Below are 24,145 nucleotides of genomic sequence, written 5' to 3'. Positions count from 1 at the left end.
TATATCAAATTTGCTCATGTATTAATATATTGTAATATTCTAAAACTATTATTTCTGTTTATTATAATTTTAAATATGTAAATTTCACTTCAGTACATTTATTTCATTATTAAAGAAATAAAAGATATTTAAACTGCAATGTGTTTTTTTATATGCAATGTATATGTATTGTTTCTTGTCGTTTAATAAATAAACTATATTTGTAGAATAGTTATTCTTACAATGTATCTTACAAATATAATTGCAATACTTTTTACAGCATCTTATAAGAAAAGAAGTTCATTTAATACAGTCCATTTGTTGAAATCATATCATCTATTGTCTTGCACATAATGCGATCACTTGGACTACATGGATCTGGAGTTTGTTGTTCAGAACCTAAATTATCAACAGATTCCATAGCATCTGTATTTATTGCTAATTTAGAATCCAATTCTGAAGTATCTGGTAACATTTGCAATGCATGTTGTAAAATTTCTTGAACCTAAGGAAATATGGGAATTTTAACTAAACATTGTATTGTTAAATGTACAAAAGATTAAAATTTGAGAGCCATACTTTTTCTAAATGTTTCTGAAACCTAAGTGCTGTTTCTATACGTTGTCTGCGTTGCAATTCCATCATTACTCTTAGCGTTTCCCTTGCTTGATGTGGTCTAAATTCATTTAACAAGTGATGAATGTGAATAAATAGTAAACTGAGATCTTCCACCTAAAAACAATAAAAGAAACAGTGAGTATTTGCATTATATGCTAAGTCATTACATTAAGTATTTACCTTCTCAGCACGCCTTGGGCTGTCAGGACATTGTACGAGCAGATCTATCAAATCCAAGAAGTTAACAAGCAATGAGTGATTCAATTTTTTCAACTCTCGTCGCCGGTCGAAATGCTGAGGATATAACCTTTTAATTCCTTGAGCTTCGAGTGGTCTAATGATTGTATCGTCTGCGTTAAATACATTTCCAAACATCGAATAAGTATCGTGTATCGGCGGTGGTGGTCGTGGTGCTCTGCCTCGACGAACATTTTCGTCTGTGTACAAATTAATATATTGCACTGGAGGTAGGGGCAGCGAACTAACTTGTATCGCTTCTGGTGCTGCCATTTTTCACGTTCGATATTGGTATTCTTAATGAAAAAAATAAAAAGCAATTGCACTTAAGATGGGAGTCTTTCAAAAAATCCACAATAGGTTAGGTTTAACTAAAAGAAACACTGTTGACAAACTGATCGGAACGTCTAAGTTACTGCGCAGGTCCGTAATTTCGCGCGTAGTTATCACTTTTTTTTCACACAATTCATATTCTGCTTATTTAATATTTGTAATAATAGAAAATAATAGTTTATAGTAATATTGCAAAATCAATGTTTGTATATTACAAAGTCGAACGACAGACTCTAGCTTCACACTTGATATAGTGATATTATACGTTAGGTTACATCAATACTATTTCACAATGTTTTCAACGAATTTCTCGATCGATACTTCTTTTTTTGTAAACATACGATCAATTAGAATATTTCTATGCACGCTACACGGACTTTTCACCACGAATTAACAAGAGCTAAATATCGTACAACTAAAACAAAACAACATGTAACGTAGCCTTCGAATCCGCCATCTTGTTTTTTTAAAATGAGTCAACAGGTATTCTCTGTTGGCCAGTTAATACGTTAATGCCAGCAGGACGTCGAACCCAGTTTGGGGATTTTCGTTGTTTAACTAGCAAAACGAAAGAGCCGATCTGTGAATATTGTTTGTTTTCCATTTGGTAAATCATTCTCGCGGCGGCGCGATATTTCAGATAAATGCTTTACTAACGTAGTGAGGTATTTCCTGCTATCTCGTGAATTTCCAACATCTTCGTTTGACAGATTGTCGGTGTGTGTATGCGTTCGTTCCACGTGAATTCTTTGTTTAGGCACCGGTCATGTTTCTGACAAGCATTGAAATTGCGAGGTGGTAGCAGTACCCTAGTGCATGGTAAGTTGATTTTCTCATATGAATTTCGTGCGTATCAATACTATTTCGATTGAACTTTCACATAGAAATATTCATATAGCCGAGTGTCAGGATAACCACAAACTATCGCGTTGTCGTTGATCTCACTGTTCTGTTATTTTTGGCAATTTCGAAAGAATGCCTCTGTGATTGCCCTCGTGTAATTAAATGCTTGTAAGGTGGTATAATTTTTTCGAAAAATTCTAAACCACGGTCAAAACAAAGAATAGAATTTGATTCAGAATTCGTGCATGGTTTGTATACAGGGTGGCCCATAAAACTAGCATCAGTTCGATAGCTAAAAATTGTGATGGATTTTGATCACCCTGGCTTCAAATTTTATACATTCTAAAGTTCTTTACATATATGTTAAAGTTCATTCTTATTGATTTTCTACAAAAAGTGAAGCGTGTGTTGACTTAAAAATTTCTAATAAAAAGTTAGCATGACGAATAATTTACTTAAAAAATACACGCTTTTTATTTAGATTACTCGCTTTAAATTATTGTTTCAAAAGCAGTTTACTGTAAAACGGAGTAAGAGCGAAAAGCCAAAATGGCCGAAATTGATTGTATTTATAAACAATTTTATAAATAGATATATTGTATTGCTTGCAAATTTATATATACATATATACATATATACAGGTAATGTTGTTATATACAGTATTAGGTTATATTTTTTCATCTAATCTATTTTATTTCTTTTTGTTTCTTTTCGTCAATATTGTCAATACAATGCTTTTACTTGTCATTATATTTATTTCCTTATAATTTTATCTATTAGAATATTTTTATTTTGTAAATCTGTTATTAATTAATACGCAGATGTTTGTGTAAATAATTCTTCGAATGATTTTATTTAATATCTTTGTATAGTAACATAATTTAAAATTCTCCTCCACTTTATATAATAAGAAAATTATAATTTTTCCATGTAAAAAAACCCTCCACAAGTATTTAATAAGTAATTGTGGCGGTTAATTATACCAAAATAAACTTTTAGTAATTCAATTTCCTCCGTTTAACGAAAGAGACAGTTATTCTGCGGTTTTGTCCAACGTATCGCGGTGTCTCATTCCTTTCTCATTTCCAAGAAGCGCGGAAAGCACGAAACGGAAATTCAAAGGATGTCGCGGTTTAGGCGGCGCCTTAAAATTTCAGAGACATGAGTTACAAAAGAACTTCAGTGGAAGTAGGCGGTCACCGAGGTTCGTTTGAGTGCTTCGTGTCAAGCGTTCGGTTCATGTTGGTACTTTGTCGAATCGTAACCAGTTCTATGCACTATGTGATAAATATGTATATTTTCATGTATACAAAATTGTATTTTTTTTTTCTATCCATTTTACTTCCTTTTATAAATTTCGATTAATTGTCAACAGTGATATAGAAGGTTTCGTCTTAACTAAAGTTGAGAATAAGCGATGTTGTAATATATATGATATATGTTTTTTTTTTTTCTAATTAGCTTAATAAGATAATTTTTATGAGGATAAATATTAAAATACATTCAACCTCATTTTGTGCCTCTTTAAAATATCTATCTAAAATTAAAGAGAGACTATTAAGTTACTAGGAAAATTCTAGATAAATCTTAGTCTTTTGCAGAAGTTCGGGACAAACAGTTTGACGCAGACGTAAAACACGTGAATTGCATTTGTGCGCGTGCGCGCTCGCGATCGACGAATGCGTGTGAGTTGACACGCGTTCTCGCTTCGAATTGTCGATGGCGCGCGTTAGCCACTGTTTACGCTATTTATTTAGACTGCCTCGTAGTTTTACGCCAAACAGATTTCGCGTTTTCTCTGTGAACTTCCAATGAAAATCAATCGTGATTGTCGGTATAAACGCGACACAAATATACCTTCGTATATTTTCATTTGTAAATGGATACGTTTTGAAAAAGTGAATCGATGATATACGGACAAAGGACTTTTTATTGTTTCATCTCGTAGATCAAATGGTACGAATGAATTTAACGGCATTGTTTTATTATTGTTGTATTTTAAGCAAGGAAAATGGAACAAATACTTCAAAGAAGAATAAGAACAAATTTATTCATTTATTTGATAGAACGAAATGGGTTGCTCTATATAACTTTTCGCGGGATTAAAATGATTCAACCTGTGGAAAGTTGTTTGGTTCATTAGTTCTTTTACAGCACCGAAAATGGTCTAGGCTTGTCTCGTGAGAACGCAGCCGAAGGTTTCAGCCTGTCTCTCTGGCTCTCTATTTTGAATGGAAATTCTTCGTGGTCGAGTCACCCTGGCTTTAATGGAGGTTCAGGATCCCTAAAACCTTTATATTTGGCTCACCAGGGTTTGAACATTCTTTCTCAGTTTTACGTTATTTTTGTGTTTCAAACATATCACTGACTCGTCTGTGATAAATATAAAACGTGTTATCACGTGTGTAATATAATCTTTTCTTTATGCAATTGATATCATAATTCTATTTTTACTCTCTGATATGGTAATCTTATCTTCTTTTCTTTTTTTTTTTAACTTGGTGTACTCCAAATATAACCACTTGGTTTTGTATTGCATTGGCAACTAAGCGATTGCGGATTTTGCCATTAGCTGGTATTGACAAAATCCGCAATCACTTAGTTGCTAACCTAGTTGATGTTATTTGTTCGTATCTACCTTGAATTATGTTTAAGCTACGTTCGATGGAATTTTCTGGGAATAAAAAGTATTCAGGCTGCAATTCAAACTATTCGGATAATTGAAAGTTCATCGCGCGACTCGCCTAATTGATCTTCGACCAAGTTAACTGCTAGAAACTTGAAGTTTCTACGGAACGTTGCAACGTTGTTTCATAGAAACGAAGAATTAAGTGTTTCTATTAGACTAAAGTAACTCGTAAGTGGCATTAACGATGCAGTTACCCACGACGAGTCTATACCACTTTATTGCACAAAATCACGCTTCGAGTAAAATAATATTCAAAAATGTTCGCCACCTGCCTATGAAAATTGCCTAATTGATCATTTCGATTCATTCATTAATCGCTATTTACTTCACCATATATTCCATTCTGTTTTCATGGAACAATTCAAAGGGTTAGGTTGGCAACTAAGTGATTGCAGGTTTTGTCAATACCACCTAATGACAAAATCCGCAACCACTTAGTTGCCAAGCCAATATTACCTGATATATGTATTTGAAATATTTTACATATTTTTGCATATAGCATGTACTGTACAGAATTTTGTATCTTTAAATTTCCACAGTTTATTCATTAATTCTTTGTTAAATTTTCATTTTTCTGCTGAACTACGTTGATTCAGAAACCAGTTCTATTAAGGGGATGTCCCGGATTAGAATATTCTAAAACAGCGTTTTTTGTGATTTTTTTTAGAAGGGAAAGAAAGAAATGAAGTTATTGAATTTTGAGGTATGGTTTTATATATATTTAACGAATACAAAAAATTTTTTTTAAAGTAAAAAAGAAAATCATAACAGATTTCTAATCGGCGGGAAAGATCCCCCTCGCAATTTTTTACTGAAACAAAAAACCAAAAAAGTATTAAATTATTATATATTTTTCTTCTGGGTGAACTAGTTTATTTAAATAATTGTTATAGCACCTTAAAGTTCATTTTTTTTATTTTTTTTTTTTTTTTACATTTTTTTAAATCCGCCAAAATTTTTAATTTCACATTTTTTCTGCCTTTGTTTAATTCTATATCTTTTTTCTGGGTGAACTAAACGAAGGCAGATAAAAAGTTTATTTAAATAATTGTTATAGCACCTTAAAGTTTATTTTTTTTTTTTTTAAACATTTTTTTAAATCCGCCAAAATTTTTAATTTCACATTTTTTCTGCCTTTGTTTAGTTCTATATTTTTCTTCTGAGTGAACTAAACAAAGACAGATAAAAAGTTTATTTAAATAATTGTTATAGCACCTTAAAGTTTATTTTTTTTTTTTTTAAACATTTTTTTAAATCCGCCAAAATTTTTAATTTCACATTTTTTCTGCCTTTGTTTAATTCTATATCTTTTTTCTGGGTGAACTAAACGAAGGCAGAAAAAAAGTTTATTTAAATAATTGTTATAGCACCTTAAAGTTTATTTTTTAAAAACATTTTTTAAATTCGCCAAAATTTTTAATTTCATATTTTTTCTGCCTTAGTTTAGTTCAGCCAGAAAAAAACATATAATAACTTAATCCTTTTTTGGTTTTTTATTTCAGTCAAGAATTATGAGGTGAAAACTGCAGCCCATGAAAATAGGCTTAGAAATTTGTTACAATTTTTTTTTCACTTTAAAAAAAATTTTTTTGTATTCGATAAATATACATAAAACCATACCTCAAAATTCAGTAACTTCATTTCTTTCTTTCCCTTCTAAAAAAAAAAAATCACAAAAAATGCTGTTTTAGAACATCCTAATTCGGGACAGCCCCTTAAGCAATTCTCCATTTACTTGGTTCATTGTATCATTTGAAACAGAAACATCGATAACAATTTAATACTGTTTTCTGTCTGTAGGGTGGCCCTCCATTGGGAATGGCGGGGAAAGATGGGAAGGCGGAGCCAAAAAGCGTGGACGTGGTGCGGCAGGGGTTCATGGTGAAGCGTTCGCAAAACAAGAAACGCTTCACACCAGTCAACTACAAGCAACGCTGGTTCGTCTTGACGAGGCGCTACCTCGTCTACTACGACGGCGATGGAGAGGTACGTAATCGAGCCTTTTTGCAATTTCAACGTCGTCACACTCCGTCCACTTGTTTTTTGCTCTGTATTTTTCCCCCATAGCTGACCCATTAACGGCCTTTCTCTGTTGCCCCGAAAAAAACTTCTACTCCATTAGCGATCGAAGAAGAGGGTTTTTGTCTTTGTAAATAAGCCGGTAACCAGATCGACAAATGAAATAGACAAGCAAAAAGTTCCACCGTGTAAATAGACTGCAAACAAAGCTTGATAAATCGAGCAGACAGAAATTAAGCGATGAAAAACGTTTAAACGATATTTCGATGCAACCCCCCTTTTGGCGTTTCACCTAAAACTTGCCAGACACCCTTGTAACTTTAATTTACGACTTCAGGGGCTGATTAATACTTGGGACGACGGCAGCCATTGTTATTCCCTTTCCTCCCCTTCGTTCTAAACAGACACGAATTCTCATGGAACGGACAAACTAAGACTTTCATTGAACAAAGTAGGTTCCAAGGTTTTCGAGACTGGTTCGCCAGGTTCCACTAATTTGCCTTTCAATTCGATATAAATACCTAACCGTGTTTGCAGCCTCGCCTTTTGGCCTGGTTTTCGTCGTGGTACCGATCATCGAGGATTGTGTTGGTCGAAACCAGGTCGACGTATCTTTCCTCGGAATGAAAGGAGAGGAAAAAAGGGGAATCGGAGAAAGAAAATAAAACTCGTACGAACCGTATCGATGTAATTGCGAGGTCGAAGAAACGTACTCGACGATGCGATTTCTCATTCGATAATTGCTTCGAAATAGTCCGGATACACGGGGTCTCCAGCGATTTCCAGCGATCTTCAATGAATTTCCGTGGAATTCGTCGGCGGCGATTCAGAGAAATGAGACGAGACGAGAGTGCAGCGTGTGTTCACCTGTTTAACTCGTTGAAAACACGGGAACGATGATTTCGAAGCTTTAGGGTGACAGAGAACGGCCTTGAGGGGCGGCGAATAGAGCGAGACGGCGGGCAAAAGCCTTTAGACCGGAAGAAACTAAATGTGACTTAGATTGGATGGCGTTCGTTTTAGGGGAAAAAGAACGAACCATCTTAGTGTTTTGATTTAGCTTGGGAGAAAGTGCTTCTCCACTTTTTTTCGATACGTCTTCTTTCTGTTATTTGACGGGGATTTTTTACGTGGCAATTTCTTTGCCCTTCGTTTTTACGTGCCGCTAGTTTCCTTCAATATCGTTCTTTAACACTTGCGATTGACTCTGCTCTGCCTTTTAATCCTCATAAAAAAATGTTTTCAACTTGAGCAGGGGCGAGGGTGTCTTTAACTTTTCGATGTTACGTTAAAAGTAGCAAGTTTCAAGAAAACCGGGTCTAATTGGATGAAAAGGAGAATTGGAAAACGGATAAAAGAGTTAGAAAGTGGTATTAAAAAGTAGATTAAACAGTTCTCTGATCTGAGCCCGAGCGTGTCTGACCATGTAATGGCACGAGCCGAGATCGATTTGGTTCTGTTCCTTTCGTTTCGCCCCGTTCACCATTCCTACTGGCAGCATTTTGCTGCAGCGTAAAATTCACGCGACGTGCAACGCACTAAGAGGCCGTCGGAATCGATAATTAACGATCCTGAAACATCATCAGTTGCGCGAGACTACAATTCACGGGAGAATTGATAGTGGGTGAAAATCAGTTGCGCTGAATCTCCCATTCGAACATTGTTACATTTTCGATCGAGCGATTACCATAATTGTGGCTGATGCGTCCGAAATAGACAGGAATCTTTCGTATATAAATTTCTTCGACTTTCTGTATCTTGCAATTTTTAATTCTCCTTATTTTATTCTATAATAATATCTTTGTTCAAGAGGAAGAAATAGATAAAAACATATATTTAGAAATATTTAGAAAATTTTCGTTATTATAAAAATATAATGCAGTTTGCGTTCTGTAAGCAAGTTTCCTCGTTTCCTCGTCTTGTCGTTTGTTCTTATGTATTGGCTTGGCAACTAAATGATTGAGGTTAAGTTACCACCTAATGACAAAAGCCGCAATCACTTAGTTGCCAACCCAATAGAAGAGACAAGGGATGAAAAGAGACGGTACTCGCGTGGAGTCCGATGACTCGGAAGAATTTTGAAAAGGGACGCGTATGAGAATGCAAATGACAGGAATAATAACGCTGAGTTTGCTAGCGGTACGCCTCGAATCAGGGCCAATTGCTTTATACACATTACCTTGCGCTTGACAAGCGCCACTAGCGTTCCGGACGCTAGACTCATCATATTATCTCTGCCTGGCCGATAAAAAGCCGCCTATTATTCCTTGTTTTCTCTGGTTACTTTAGATGCTTTGTTCATAATCGAGAAACGGTAGCAGAAAGCTTTCACGAGGAGCAGAAAGCATATGTACATATACGCATAAAGATGTGGAGGGATTTTTAGTGTCAAAGTGCGATTAATTGTGCGAAAGTACTTTTAAAAATATATTAAAGCAGCGAGTTTTCTTATTCGCGTGTATTTTATTTGTTCTACCTAAGATATTTTGCTCTTAAGTATTTTTTTTTAAACGTCGATAACATAAATAAATCACTTGTGGTGTGGAAAAAAGTAGCTTAGTATTAGTTTTTTATTGGTTCATATTTTTATTTTTTTAGTTTTTAATGCTCGATCGTGTAACGAGCTACAAAGAAAGTTCTCAGCGTGAAACGAGAAAGCACACGATATATCATCATTATACTTTGTTAAAAGAAATCTCATTAGCTGCTATATATAGGCCGTGGCCAATAAAAATACATACGTTCGATTAAAACGTCTCTTTAATCTTAGAACGTGGAATTGTAATTGAAGAGATTGCGCAAAATACGAAGATAGTTTTACTTTCCATTAATTTGGATAAATTAAGAAAAACTAATTTAAGATCAAATCATTTCTTTTAAACGAACTATACATTTATACTGCACTGATATTAGTAGTAATCAATTTTTGCATATTAAACCCGTATATTCCTCTTCCGATAATTCCAATTTTAAATCGCAAATTTAACTTTTCTGCCTTATTATACATTTTTCAATTAGAATCTTTCACTTTCTCAACTATCAGTTCTAGAAAACTTGAAGATCGTTCGAGCCTCGAAATGTTCGAATAAATGCGCTTACGTAACCCGGAAAGTAGGTAGAGACGCAAACATCCAGGAAACAGGCACCGCTTCCAATTCTCCGCAATAAATTACAAACCGAAAGATCAGCGCAATCGGCCACTGGACACTCGACCTGAACGAATGCCGTGGTGTGGCCATTTACAGATATAACCTCAAAAGCAGGCTTCTCCCACTATCACGATCATAGTCTAGACAACTTCTTTACAATCCTTATTCGATCTGTCTGGTATTTTCTAAATGGATTTTTTAACCGCTCTCTTTCTCATATTGAAAGTTTTCTTTATTTACCATCAAAGCTCGAACGCTCGGTGTATTTGGTTAAAAATGTATTTTTCGCAGCCAAACTGCAAGTAGAACAATTGAATGAGAATGTTTTACGTTATTAATTGAAATTTCTTTTTTAGTATACAAAGAATATAAAATAAATCTTTCTCCATCCCCTTCATATCCTCGTGCAATGTTCAGTAGCGTTTCAATATTTTAACCATCCATTATTATTTCTGACATCATCCACCATATTATCGTTTGAAACACAATTTCAAAAAAACAGATCTCCTTTCTTCTTATAAATCTTTGTCTTTCTCTCGATACCACTCGCGCTATTATTTCTCATGGAACATCATCGCAGTATTTAACCACTGGTTCTTATCTCTTAAATTAAATCACCCGTCATCTTCATTATCTTTCATTATATTGTTTTTAACAAACGATTTAACAAAAATTTTCTTTTTCATCGTCGATCTTTACTTTACTCCGGCAATTCACAAAATCATTTCCGTGAAAACTAGTCGCAATAAGTTAATCGTCCGTTCTTATCTCTCAAACCAGATTATCCTTTCTTTATTATCAACTTTTATTCTTTCCTTCAATTTACAAAATCATTTCCATCAAACATCGAAGCTAATTGCGATATTTAACCATCTATACTCCGTATTTCTTAAACCAAATCATCCCTCTTCTCCTCTCTATACGGCTCATAAAATTATTTCCCGCTAAACGTGAAATCTAATCGCGATATGATGACCATTCAGTTCCATCGCTTAAATCGAATCAGCTATTACTTCGTTGCTCGGATAAAACCACCGGAACCAGCAACCCTCTGTATCCTTCTCCCTTCTCCACCCTCTTATCCTGCCACGTAGCTTTCTTTAAAACACTTTGACTGCCACGCCGAAATCACACGTTTCGCTGAGCACGCCACGAGAATATTTTCATTATTCGAAGCATATAATGGCAAAATAATAATAAATTGATGATGTAAGACATTATTCTTCCCCAATGGACCGTTTATCTTATTGATCGTCACTGGTGATCACGCTTTGGTAACAGTTGACAGCGACATATTATAACAAAGCTTCGTTTATTTTAACAAACCATTCGCATTCGTTGTTCCGTCGTAAGCAAATCGTGCAGAATATATTGTTGAAGCGTGTAGAAGATATTAGTAAACAGTATTATGATTATTTGTATGATTTCGACGAAACAACAACATTCGGTTGAAATGGTAGAGGTCCGAAAAAAATTATGTTTACGATAAAGCAATGGTAGTGGTAGATTACAACAGAGGAAAATGTGCTGTAGATCCGTCAGATCAAATTGTTACGACCGTTCGCGAAGAGACGTGATCGCGAGAGACGTAAATTCTGATAGTTCATGCCACGAACCAGTCCCCTGATCCGATTACTATAACAGAGGTAGTTCAAATGATTGTAACACTGAATTAACAGGGTTAACATAAGCTTTTATTTTTAACAATATTTAAGATTATAACTAACACGTTACAAATGATTTAACGATGACACAACTAGTTTATTATTGTAATTCGACTCGACTTTGATATTTCTCCACGTATTCGTTTGCCTAAGCGACCTGGATTTAATTCGTCTAAACTTCTCGATGCATTCCGTTTGAATCCTCGTATGAAACTGACTGCCCTTCGATTTTGTTCTTCGTCTTCTCTTGGAGACGACCCCCACCACGCTCGAGCCTCGCAACCGTCGCGTCTATGATCACGTATGCCATCTTTTTTGGTAAGTAAAATAACGGACGGAAGGCGAATCGATGTTTCTTAAAACTCGCTTATCGCTACATTGTATATATCTCGTCGGTCATGTAAGACGATCTGTCCTCGACACTGTAGTACCAAGGGAGACGGTTAAAAACACGGCCTATAGTAAACCTCGAGACGTAGCACAAATTATAGCATATTCTACATACACCTCATAGAAGAACCCTCAAGTGGTATATAAAATTAGCTTCAGAGTTACTGTTAAATACGTTAATTTCAAACGCGATGTTATTCTATAAACAAGCACGAAAAACAAAAATGAAGGTATCAGATTTTAGAATGGCACTCGCGATGCTCCTTACACAGTGCCATTCACCAGAGCCGTGAAATATGCTTATTCGACAAAGATTGCGATACGAAATGCGGAAGAAAAGACAAGCGTACCTGGCGTGAAAATTTTGCAGAGAGCGCTATAAAAAAATGTTAAACAGTTAGGATCAAAAATTGCTAAGAATCGGATCAAAAAAGTGACCACCTATCGTCCAGATTGTATCGATGAGCCACATTTATGTTTAAAGTGTTTCAACACAGTGCCCCGTTAGATGCAACACTTGCTCTCATTTTCTTTTTATCGATTTTCTAATAAAAATGTTTAATTGTTCAATGTGGCACTTTTTATTTCAAAGTGTCTCCTATTTATCGGTTATATCCAAAATGCCCTAACTGCCGATTTTCATTCAATTTTTACAATTGTAAAAAGTTGAAACACTCCGGTTAACAATGACCACCGTGGCGTGACAGGAGAAACCGTGGCGGGTCATATATGACCCATCGTGGCAGTCAAAGTGTTAACAGTAGCAGTTAGCTGCGTAGAGGTACGCAGCCCGTTAGCTGGTAGGCAAGCCAGCCTATTCCGATGGCAGGGGCTGCTTAGGGGTGGATATAACGTGCTCGTAGACCATGTGTAAAATTGGCAGCGCAGGCGCCCCAGGGCCGCCACCGCCACCTTCTCTTCATCCTTTCTTCCGCCGTGAGTTCCTGATGCTGCTCCGCGGCGTTCAGTCAGTGGTCGTCATCGGGATCGCTCGCTGCTTTGCTGCTCGCCAGCATCTACGATATATCTGAACATACATAGAAACATACCAACATCAGTCAATTTCATTCTTTCATTTTGGTGTTCAGCTGCTTTCAAGCAAGAAGCTCTATTTCCAAGAGTAATTAATCCGTGTAATTTCCCTATTACGAAATATACATCGATACTCGTATATATCGTCTGTTAGTCGATATATTTGCCAGGATATTCGTCGCTATTCCATCGATCGATGTTAGGTGTTGAATCGAACATTGAACAGCGTTTTCACCAATAGTACAACCGAGGTTACGAGAATTTCCAAGAGGGAAGAGTATCGTATATTTCCTATTCGCCTCGAGTTGGGTGGTTCTCGGAAGGAAAAAGCTGCAGCTTTAAGTCGGGGCAAGATACCAAGCGAAGTAATTGGATACTTGGAGAGAAGCAATCGTGCAACACCGTCTGCTGAGAGACTATTCGAAGACTATCGATCAACGATCCGCTGTACCCTCGAGAAGCAGAGTATTACTCCACGGAAGTTTTCTCATCCGAGATATTCAAGATCGGAAGAGCTTCTCCGACAGACCATTCAGCGAGTCGCGGGATTAATCCATCGTAGAGAAGTTTTTCTAATTAATCCTCGGTTTCTTCGATCCACTTGCCAGCTCGTAGGCAAGCAATCGTTATTCATCCGGAATATCTTCGACACCACGGAAGACTTTCGCATCTTTCTGGAAAGTTGGGTCGTTAAGACGTTGAGAGGTTGCGCTCGATCAATCCAGAAGCTACGATAGATCACGCGGCCTCATCGAGTTCCACGCGCCAACAGGATTCTTTCGTTTTTGCCTCGAGACGAACACTTCTCTCCACGTGGCAGAAGCGACGCCAATCGTGTCTCCTCGTCGTGATCGAACTTCCAGAACCCTTCGAGACTGCTGCAACGTGAAGGTAAGATTGACTGAATCTTTCCATGGAAGCATTACTTTTAGCTTATCCGAGATCTCCGCTAGATATCGTTTATTCTTGATCGCGTCGGGAACACTCGCTCCTTTTTTACCATCGGTCAAGTTCTCTCGGCGCTTTAGTCGGATCGTGAATCATTTCTTTAAGGGGCTGTCATTGGGACCGTTGAACGAACGGATGGTTCCTATTCGCTGGTCTTGCGTTTCTTTTTCTTTTTTTGGTAAATCGACCTGGTAGAAACCCAGCGAAGAAGTTTTGATCGTTTGAATGTTCGAAGGAAAATACGAAGAGATTGAAGTCGATCTATACATCGGGGCAATTTGTATTTTCCTGATGCCTGAAATTTCTTTGGGGATTAAGGTGAGAATTTTGAGAATTAAAGGGGATGACGGTGAATGGATGATAGAGACGAATAACGTGAACTTAACAGTAGAATTACCACACTAGTCAAATTGACTGGTTTTCAATTTTATATTAAAATTCCTACTTCATGTTATATTTTTTTCCACAATGACGTAATGACTTTTGCAACGATAACTAAAAGAATAATATAATGAATTTTATTTTGTTTTTTTTTTTTTTATATATATTCAAACTGAAAATAATTTTATATCAAGGCTACGTATACGAATACCAGTCAAAATGACTGGCACTTGTCAAAGTGTAAAAGGGTCCTGCAATCTGTTTATCGAACCCCAATTAACCAGTTTCCTCGTATTGTACAACTTTCTTCACGTTTTTAAAATTTTCACCACATTTTTAAAATTTTTCATTATCATTTGATATGATGATACCAGTTATCAGGAAAATTCCGGATCGATCACTAGATCGCTAGATGCTGACACTAGAAATACCACATCAGTCAAAATGACTAGTTATAAAATTTTATAAATGTGTCAACTCTCGTTTAGGGATTATGGTCCCAGATGGATTAATATACCAAAAATGTATTACATAACATGGAATTCCTTCTGTAAGAAAGTAATAACTCAATAAATATAAAAATGTTCTATTACGTATTTTTTAAAGATCAGTCATTTTCACTGGTTTTGGTAGAAATGGTTTCGTGTTAACTATTAATAGTTCTAGTGTTACGGTAGAATAATGCAAGTCTAAGAAGCGACGAGTCGACCTTCGCGAATTTCACGCTGTAAAACGCAAAGAGTTCCTTTAAGAAGAGGTCCGTACGTCTGCAGAGGAGTTTTGTAATTCTGAACATAGCGTTTCAACGAAATTCACTTTTCCTTTTTACATACGAACGATTGTATTCCATTGAAATATCGAATCTTTTAGTTTACTAAATTAAACCCACCGTTCTGTCAAGTGAGAACAAAAATACGAACGAAACTGTGTATTAGAGGAACGGTCAGCGTGAAACAAGGTAAATTAATTGTTCCGTGCAGTTATAATTAATTTCGCAACGGTGCATTACGTAAATTTAACGAGCTGTCGCGCGTTCGACGAAACACGTATCCAAACGAAACGAGAGTTAACTTGCTGAAAGAACGTGTTTCTCTCGGATTTTTCTTCGAGACACATTCTTCTTCACGATTCTTCCTATTATATTCTTTCTTTTCTTATCTTATCTTTTTTCCACTCTTATTCTTCTAAAATGGAACAATGCATCGATTTAACAAATAATGCCTGTAATTTATCCTGCAAATCACTAATGTCCCTCTTTACGCATATAAATATGGCTTTTCGCGTGGTTCTTGTAGAAAAGCGAGTTATTTAACATTTTGACTGCAACGCCGAAATCACATGTTTCGCTGAGGATGCCACGGGAGTATTTTTATTACTCAAAGCATATAATGACAAGATAATAATAAATTGATGAATATCTCGATGAATTCGGTTTGAATCCTCGTATGAAACTGACTGCCTTTCGATTTTTTCCTTTGTCTTCTCTTGGAGACGACCCCCACCACGCTCGAGCCTCGCAACCGTCGCGTCTATGATCACGTATGCCATCTTTTTCGTGTAGGTAAAATAACGGACCGAAGGCGAATCGATGTTTCTTAAAACTCGCTTATCGCTACATTGTATATATCTCGTCGGTCATGTAAGACGATCTGTCTGCGACACTGTAATACCAAGGGAGACGGTTAAAAACACGGCCTATAGCAAACCTCGGGACGTAGCACAAATTGTAGCATATTCTACACCACATAGAAGAACCCTCAAATGCTATATAAAATTAGCTTCAGAGTTACTGTTAAATACATCAATTTGAAACGCGATGATACTCCATAAACAAACAAGAAAAACAAAAATCAAGGTATCAGATTTTAGAATAGCACTCGCGATGCACCTTACACAGTGCCATTCACCAGAGCCGTGAAATATGCTTATTCGACAAAGATTGCGATACGAAATGCGGAAGAAAAAAGGGCAAGCGTAGCTGACGTGAAAATTTTGCAGAGAGCGCTATAAAAAAATGTTAAACGGTTAGGATCAAAAATTGCTAAGAATCGGACCAGAAATGTGACCACCTATTGTCCAAATTGTATTGGTGAGCCACATTTATGTTTAAAGTGTTTCAACACAGTACCCCGTTAGATGCAACATTTGCTCTCATTTTCTTTTTATTGATTTTCTAATAAAAATGTTTAATAGTTCAATGTGGCACTTTTTATTTCAAAGTGTCTCCTATTTATCGGTTATATCCAAAATGCCCTAACTGTCAATTTTCATTCAATTTTTACAATTGTAAGAAATTGAAGCGCTCCGGTCACCAATGACCACCATGGCAATCAAAGTGTTAATTAAAACTGGCCTCGTTCCTCGTTGTTCTTCCTTACAAGAAAAAGAGAAACAGAATGCCAGTAGAAGGGGGGGGGGGGAAGAGCGAAGAAAAAAGAAAGAAGATGCAGAAGTTGGAAGTAGCAGCACGCGAATGGACCGAGTAATTCAACGCGGATTTTTTTTCACAAAGCTCGGATTCTCCCGTTTTCCAGCTTTTCCTCGCTTTTTTTCTCTTACTTCTGCAACCTAAACGCTACCTACGCTTCGCGAGAAGAACGTTCGGTCTGCGCCTCTATTTCCTCGATTATTCGAATTCGTGTCTTGATGAACGAACAAATGGACCAACGGACGTCGTTTCGGCGAAGTGTGCCTGACGAGATAGAGGAGAGGGGAGAAACGTAAGGAGTGGGATTAAAACGGGTGGGGTGGGGATGGAAGAGCGTGGTTGCGCTCGTAGAACATCGACGTTAACGAAGGTCACCGGAAGCCGGGGAATCTAATAAAGACGTCGTGGCGCGGGACCCACTCGAAAAGCCTAAATGAAATTTTCCAACAACCACCGCTTTCTTTTCGCGTCAGCCGCCTCCTGAACGAGGATCCACCGAGCTACCGAGGATAGCAACCAAAGAGAGGTCTGTTTTCTGGCTTGCCGAGCTTTATTAATGTTTATTAGGGCATGGACGTTGTATGTCGTGTGTCGGATGTTTTTACTCGTGCCAGAGGTGTTTTGTGCAGCGGCCGCGAAGGTGGAAGCGTGTAGGTGTTTGTGGAATTATCGGTGGCTTTTTTTATTCTTTGCTTTCTTTTTGTTGTTTTTATCCCCATTTTTAGATCTGCTTCCTTTTATCGCAGTACATCGAGTTTCGAGAATTCTTGTTTTAGCCGAAGATGGGCTACGCGCATATTAAGAACGTAGTTAAAAGGAATATTCCAGAAAGGGTTAGATAAGTGTTAAACGATGGAACCGGGTTTCGAGTACTGTTAAAAAGGACGCTTTATTGGACAAAAGAATCCTTTGAAAGGTGCACGAGTGGTGAATTGAAAAAGTCAGTCAGATTTAATTCTTTAAGTTGAAATGAATCACTAGCGTTTGCATTTAGCATGTAGACTAAGCTTTTGTGTATCAAAATTTAATTTACCAGAAATACTGTCGCTCAGGAGTATTAAAGTATGATTTATTTTGAAGAAAACTTCGATAGTTATGATAGAAACTATACATCTTAAATTACATGTATTTCTTAATCAAATTTTCTTTAATATTTTCTTTAATATTATACATTACTTTATCTTATATATTCTTATTTATTTCTTTATTATACTATATTTTATTCTATTTTGTATTTATTTCACCCATTTTACTTATCATATACGTTACTGTTACTTTCTTCGTTCACACTTCAATTTAGGAAATGGCTTCCTTGAAAATATTCGGTTGGCAACTAAGTGATTGCGGATTTTGTCATTAGGTGGTAATGACAAAATCCGCAATCACTTAGTTGCCCAATGTTAAGTTTGAGGTTAACTGATTGAAGAACGAGTGGATGAATTTGTAATAGAAAAGTATATTGAAATAATTAAAGGTATAAGTATAATGTATAAGTTTATGCTGATTGATATCCTTACTCTCTTAATGTTACTACACACTTGAATACTAGGAAGCACGTTCATATATTTATAGCAAAAGGACATTACCAAAAAAGTTAACCTTATAGTTTTGGCTGGAGGCTACAGGGAGCATAAATAGAAATCTGTTTATTAGTTCCTTTGTTCCCTGACCTTGCAACCCAAAACATAATGTATACTCAATAATATGCGCCGCTCCTTAGAATATGTCTGCGTAATAGCAGTCTCAAGGTCACGGATGTACATAAATAAAATGTAAACCGTGCTAGCCGTCTACACGCCAAATATTTCTTTCGTTAAAGTAATCGACCGGCTGTAAATTCGAAAGGAATTACTCAAAATTTAAATTTTCTCGTTTAGGAACGTTCATCGTCAGTTTCCATACTACGATTCCTCTTAATGCTGCATGCGTGCACGCGAAATAATTCCCATCAGCTGTTCCCATCGCCGTTTCGCAACTAATACGTTTCGTCGTTTTTAATCCACGTAATGGCATTAAGGGATGAACGAAGAATGACCAGTGGGGGAGACTGTGTGGGTAGTATTAAGCGTAACGCGATTTGGGGAAGGGAGCAATACCGAATAACCTGTTGAGAAAATTATTGTAGTTTAACACAAGATTCGAAGGCTAGCACTATTCGCCGTATGCACATGCTATCCAACGAACGCGTTCCATTATTGTATAAAGCTGTGATATGTGTATGCGTGTATATCTATACACGCAACCAATATCCTTTTACAGTAACAGGAAACTAGATTTGCCTCGCTGGATTTCCACTGTTGCAAAAGAGCCAGCCCGTGGTGTTATCGCTTGTGTTAGGGTCCTCCTCTTCAACGGGAACAACTTGTTACTGTTTGTGATAAGCATATGGTTTCATAGGGAATTGCTTCATTGCGTTTGTTACGTGGCTTTCTTGCGTATGGTGTCACTCGTGTTTTGCTTTCAGCACGTTCATTTTCCAATTGCTCTGTTTTTGCCGTTACGCAGAACTGGAAGAAGAAAGGGGTAGGAGAAAGAAAGGAGGAAAAAATATCAGTGAGAAAATGAGCGAGAAGATAGAATAGAGTAAGAATTAGAAAAGGAAAGGGAAGGAAAATACAGAATCTTTCCTTCAGGTATTTGTAGCGTAGATTGACTTTCTTACAATTTCTTTCAAATTTTTGACCATACGTTACCCAGTATATCGCCTATACATAATTCAATTTTTAGCGTTATTGACGTGAATGGAATGGAAAATATTCATCTTCAAGGTTCTTGAAAGTATAAGTAATCTCTATAGCAAGTAGCTGCAAAAATGGCTTTTCAATTTGTTACAGAAGAACTGTCTTTGCAAAGTTTTGAAAATGTTAATTTGTCATGTAAAACGGTTGGAAGAGTATCTTTTTAAAAAAAAACTTAGGCCTCGCGTTAATGAAAGTAGTGTGAAGTATGTAACGCTTGCAATTTCCATGTCCAAAATGCTGTATATCATATATAGGTAGCATAATGTGAAGTTGCCACTATGTCCATTTCTAAATTGTTCATTAGAGCGCGCTCGTAGGAAGTACAGACAACGAAGAAACTTTCTCCTAAAAGCAGAATCTCAGACATACGCGTAGAATATGATTTTCGAATCTTGGCGTGTTTTAACCTATACTTTAAATACTTTAAAATGACAGTGACTCGGAGAGACAGTGCCATAGAGAATCGGAAATGTATCATATAACTTACGAAAGGGCGAGAGTCTGGTCGATGTCGACCATATTCCCATGTCATCAAATTCGATGCGCATTTGTCGATTGCGTCGTGGCTGGTGGATGCACTCGATGCCCCCTGTTTGATTGACAAACGATGTTCGATTTAGAATTTTGGTTCGTTTATTTTCTCATCAATTCCAGGCAATTTGCATATAGAAATTTCCAATACACAAGGTATCACGAAATATGTGAGGGATATTTGTAGGGTGTATTTCTAGCGCAAAATGAAATTGCTTCTAATATGAAAATACGCCTCGAACGACATCTTTCTACACGATTGTTTCGTCGTTTTCATATCACCAATGGACCATATAAAAATCCCGAAATATTTTCTCAGGGTCTGTATATTTAATGATACATACATTTACCTAACATGATATGTAACCCTAATCCATTATGTAGGTATTTGGTTTCCCTTGGGAGTCCGAAAAGCAACAGAGAATTTTTTAGTTCATTGTATCACAAACCGTACTGTCTTTTATGAGATGTCCAAGTTCGTCGAACACGGTAACTGATTTTCCATTGAAATTACTGCAAACGAAGACAAATCGTTTATCGTGTCTCGCCGATTTTCTCCGCTAATTGAAATATCGCATCAACTTTGGCATATTTCCGATATTAAAACAGGTTTTTTTCGATAATAGCAAATCCACATTACAAATGTTCTTCTCTTTACTTATATACATAAAACAATTTTCGTTTAAAATTCTTCATTCGAAAATTCTGTTTCCTTCCGATAATAATTAAACACTGCAGGAAAGAAACGACCATGAGCACAAAATATAAAATTTGTAGTATTCGAAAAACGAATTTTGTAAACTTGTTTCCCCCACTATGCGATATTCCAATGTTCATTTTTTAATAATTGATTGCTGTTTAAATGCAAGTCCATAAATTCGTTCATTAATACAGTTTCAAACGGTTTCAAGCAATTACCCAAATGTAAAAACATATTTCTGCTGATATTTCACTGTACGGTACAAAGTAGTGTATAGTATAAACATCTGTTTAGGATATTGTTAATAATTGCGTTTCTACTCATCGAATTGTATTTGAAGTGATATCGGGTGATTAAATAATTATTCGGAGTTTAGGTCAACAATATATTTATTAACAAGTGTATTCTTTTGATCGCGTCGCGTATCGCTCTCGGTTTCGCTAGTCAATCTCGCTGCCCGGTTACAGCACGACTTTATCGCTTCCTAGTTCGAACCTAACTGTCGATCAGATTCGATTCTTTTCTTTTCGTCGCCCCTCAATATCCCCACTATCCAGGCGTTTGTTTGGCGTCCGCGAACGTTGCCACGCACGCCTTTTTTCTCGAATATTCGAAGGAAGGACCGTTATGATATTGATGGCTCATTAGGCACGTCGCTTCGGCGATATACATTGTTGCCAAGTGCCACATATTCTTTGCCGTTCTTTCATTAAATGAACGTAACATCGGTCGCTTTCCCAAAATTCTCTGCTTCTTAATTTTCTTGAAATATGTCTGTTATTCTCTTCATATGCTTCCCTAAGCTATATCATATCATACTCCATAAACTATATTAACTAAAATTTCAATTTCGAGTTGGAGTGCCACATAATCGCAAGCAATTCTGTTTTCCAACTTTCATTGACTTCACTGACACGAACATGCTATCTTATTTAACAGTGCTTCTTTCGAAAGAGCAAACGAAGATAGAAGGATAATGTTGCATGAAAAAATAATAAGGAAGACATGCGAAAATTGTTGCAACGCTGGCTGCCAGAAACCACTATCAAAATTTTTCGATCAAGAAACCACGGCTGTTCCACGATTTAATGTTCCGTGAAGCGCTGGTTGCGGGATTGAAAGAGGACCACGTCGATTTTTACGTGACGCCGAGTTATCCGCCGGTATTTTGACGTGGAAGCTTCGTTATTTCTTCGCGACGTCGAGCAATAAAAACGCGCTTTTTCGCTATCTGCCTGAAAAACCGACCTTTTTGCCGACCTCGCCCAGTGATTTATGATTCTTGCGCGGATTCCAGCAGCCAGCCATGGTGACACGTTCAAGTGATATAACATCGTGCTGCAATTTGTTGTATTTTTAGTTGCGAGTTCATATGGCGTGGGTTAACTGGTTGCAGTTTCGAGAAAAGATTTTCAGTTTCATTTGTTAAGCGCATGTTCGCAGTTTCAATTTCCGTTATCTAGTTACGATACATGTTCTTTTGGCGAAGATTAATTAACTTGTTAGCTGTGGGGTTTAGTTTCAAAATTCCTTACGGGATGCGCAGGTAAAATCAAGCAATGACGAATATACACGTCAACCACACTGGAATAATGTTTTGAATTGACGTCGAACGCAGTTAACTGGTCATGTTGTAACAGTTAATATCTATAACAATACATTTAATCTAGTTTAACACTTTACCGACCGCTAGCAGTTCAACAGTATACGCACGTCCGACCGGCAGTTCAGGCGCAGATTCTCCCTGGTGCCGGTTCTGTTTCGGTTTAGACTTTCCAATACCATTCTTTTCGTTCATCGCGAACGGTAAATTTTTCAAATTGGTATAAAACTGTGGGAGCTTACAAAGCAACGCAACTGAACAAGGTACCTTAGTACTAAATAACAAATTACTGTTCAAATAATGAGAAAGATTATCGGCGACAAGAAGCCGATTAATAGGCTATCAGTCGGTAACCGTCGGTGACAGAAACCGATTAATCAATTATCGATCGGTAAGCGTTAGCGACAAAAACCTGTTAATCGGCTATCGGTCGGTAAAGTGTTAAAATATAGAGTTATCTTTGATTAAAAATGTCGCTTACGAGTAACCATTATAAATGATAAACATTTATTTGTTTATCGGTAATCATTGTCAGTGGACAGGAATTCTATTTGGGTTACATATAATCATCATAGAAAAATATTTTTGATTATTTTCAGTTATTCTCAATCTTTAACTGTTAACTATTTTTTTTTTTTTTTTTTTTTTTTTTTTTTTTTTTTTTTTTTTTTTTTTTTTTTTTTTTTTTTTTTTTTTTTTTTTTGCTTAATAAGATATATACCTAAGACTTAAAATTAGGTTTTTTCATGTTATCAATGAATACTAAACCGTAATGTTAACGATTGACAACAGTCAAATGTGACCAGAAAAAAGATTCTGTCACCGATATTAGTTAACGGAAACCAAAAAAATTTTTCTTTATCGATAATGGTTATTTGGCTAACAATAATGGTCCCTGGTAAGGAAAGAAAATTCCGATCATTTGTATTAGTTACTGGCAATGAAAATGAAATTTCCGTCATCGATAATGATGACTGGTAATGCAAAAACTGTTAGTCATTCGTAATGGCTATTCCTAGCAGGAATAATTAAAAATTAATATTTCTTAATAGTTTCATTTTTTGAGAAATTTCTTACAGTTTTATTCATGACTGACATTCATTGAAATAAAAATTAATTTTTATTCAATGACATCTTTCCAAAAAGTATTAATATTGAGATATGTATAATTTTTGTGCTGGACTAGGTCGAATGCGTAGTGGAGATGTTTGTATGTGGATATCAGTGTGTGGAGATATGTGTGTGCGCGGCGACTGAAAAACAGATGAATGTAAACAGTTCGGTCGGTTAACAGTCTACGAAAGGTCGGGTATGGAAGAAAGTGCTAAGACGCGTGCAAGTGTGTATCGATGAATATTCTAGAAATCGTTTATAAAATAAATATATGTCTACGTTAATAGTAATGCCCAGTGTAAATTTAATGTCTCCATAACAATATTTCGGCCATCAAGATCCACAATTCTCAACAATTAAAAATAACCGTTGCTTTGGATCTCTGAACTCTTTCCAACGATTGCTTTCAAAATTCACTGCAGTAAGATTTCTGAACAAGAATCGTCAAACATAGAATTTAGAAAAGAAAATGTACTTTATTTTCGTAAAGAAACAAAATAGATTGGAATTCGAGAAAGTACTATCCACTGCCAGTGAATTTATTGAGTTTGGATAATATTAAGTTCTTAACAGAATCTGGTTCTAAGTTTCAGTCGAATATTTTTCTTGTATATTGCAATAGTTCAGGTAACTTGCAGAAAAATCAATAGGTAAATAAATTACACGTTATCCCAACATCTAAGATCATGAATCTTGTATCTTCAGAATCTCAGTCGTAAGAGTGAAGACCTGTGGGCTTTGATACTG

General features: G+C 36.3%; 2 protein-coding genes and 1 long non-coding RNA gene across 6 annotated transcripts in view; 1 reads left to right on the top strand and 2 right to left on the bottom strand.

The window, feature by feature from the left end:
* Window positions 1–166: 166 nt before the first annotated feature.
* LOC100647482 (mediator of RNA polymerase II transcription subunit 7) lies at window positions 167–1,616 on the bottom strand. Its single transcript, XM_003402104.4, has 3 exons — window positions 778–1,616; window positions 559–711; window positions 167–484 (listed from the first exon to the last, which is right to left on the bottom strand). Exons 1-3 carry the CDS (start codon window positions 1,105–1,107, stop codon window positions 284–286), a joined length of 684 nt encoding a protein of 227 aa, XP_003402152.1. The 5' UTR covers window positions 1,108–1,616; the 3' UTR covers window positions 167–283.
* Window positions 1,617–1,770: 154 nt separating this feature from the next.
* LOC100647243 (tyrosine-protein kinase Btk29A) overlaps window positions 1,771–24,145 on the top strand; it is a 328,457-nt gene continuing 306,082 nt past the window's right edge. The window contains exons 1-2 of one of the 4 annotated variants that reach the window (XM_048414083.1): window positions 1,771–1,986; window positions 6,500–6,685. In XM_048414083.1, coding sequence (XP_048270040.1) covers window positions 1,984–1,986; window positions 6,500–6,685 — 189 coding nt within the window. In that variant the 5' untranslated portion in view covers window positions 1,771–1,983. Of the gene's footprint in view, window positions 1,987–3,948; window positions 3,967–6,499; window positions 6,686–13,657; window positions 13,845–24,145 lie in introns of those variants that run through there. The other 3 variants (XM_048414084.1, XM_048414096.1, XM_048414087.1) reach the window with 3 other exon arrangements.
* LOC105666701 lies at window positions 17,956–22,439 on the bottom strand. Its single transcript, XR_001099527.3, has 4 exons — window positions 20,901–22,439; window positions 20,333–20,495; window positions 19,939–20,040; window positions 17,956–19,217 (listed from the first exon to the last, which is right to left on the bottom strand). It is a non-coding gene; the product is annotated as an uncharacterized LOC105666701 (long non-coding RNA).

Source organism: Bombus terrestris, chromosome 18 (assembly GCF_910591885.1).
Source record: "Bombus terrestris chromosome 18, iyBomTerr1.2, whole genome shotgun sequence".
In the NCBI taxonomy this organism is placed as follows: domain Eukaryota; kingdom Metazoa; phylum Arthropoda; class Insecta; order Hymenoptera; family Apidae; genus Bombus; species Bombus terrestris.
Note: the sequence above shows the minus strand (reverse complement) of the source record. Positions and strands in the feature narration are given on the sequence as shown.

Coding starts and splice junctions, on each gene's coding strand:
- LOC100647482 (XM_003402104.4), bottom strand. CDS start 1,107: ATGGCAGCACCAGAAGCGATACAAGTTAGTTCGCTGCCCCTACCTCCA. Junction 712..777: donor GCCCAAGGCGTGCTGAGAAG/GTAAATACTTAA, acceptor TATTGTTTTTAG/GTGGAAGATCTCAGTTTACT. Junction 485..558: donor TTCAGAAACATTTAGAAAAA/GTATGGCTCTCA, acceptor ATATTTCCTTAG/GTTCAAGAAATTTTACAACA.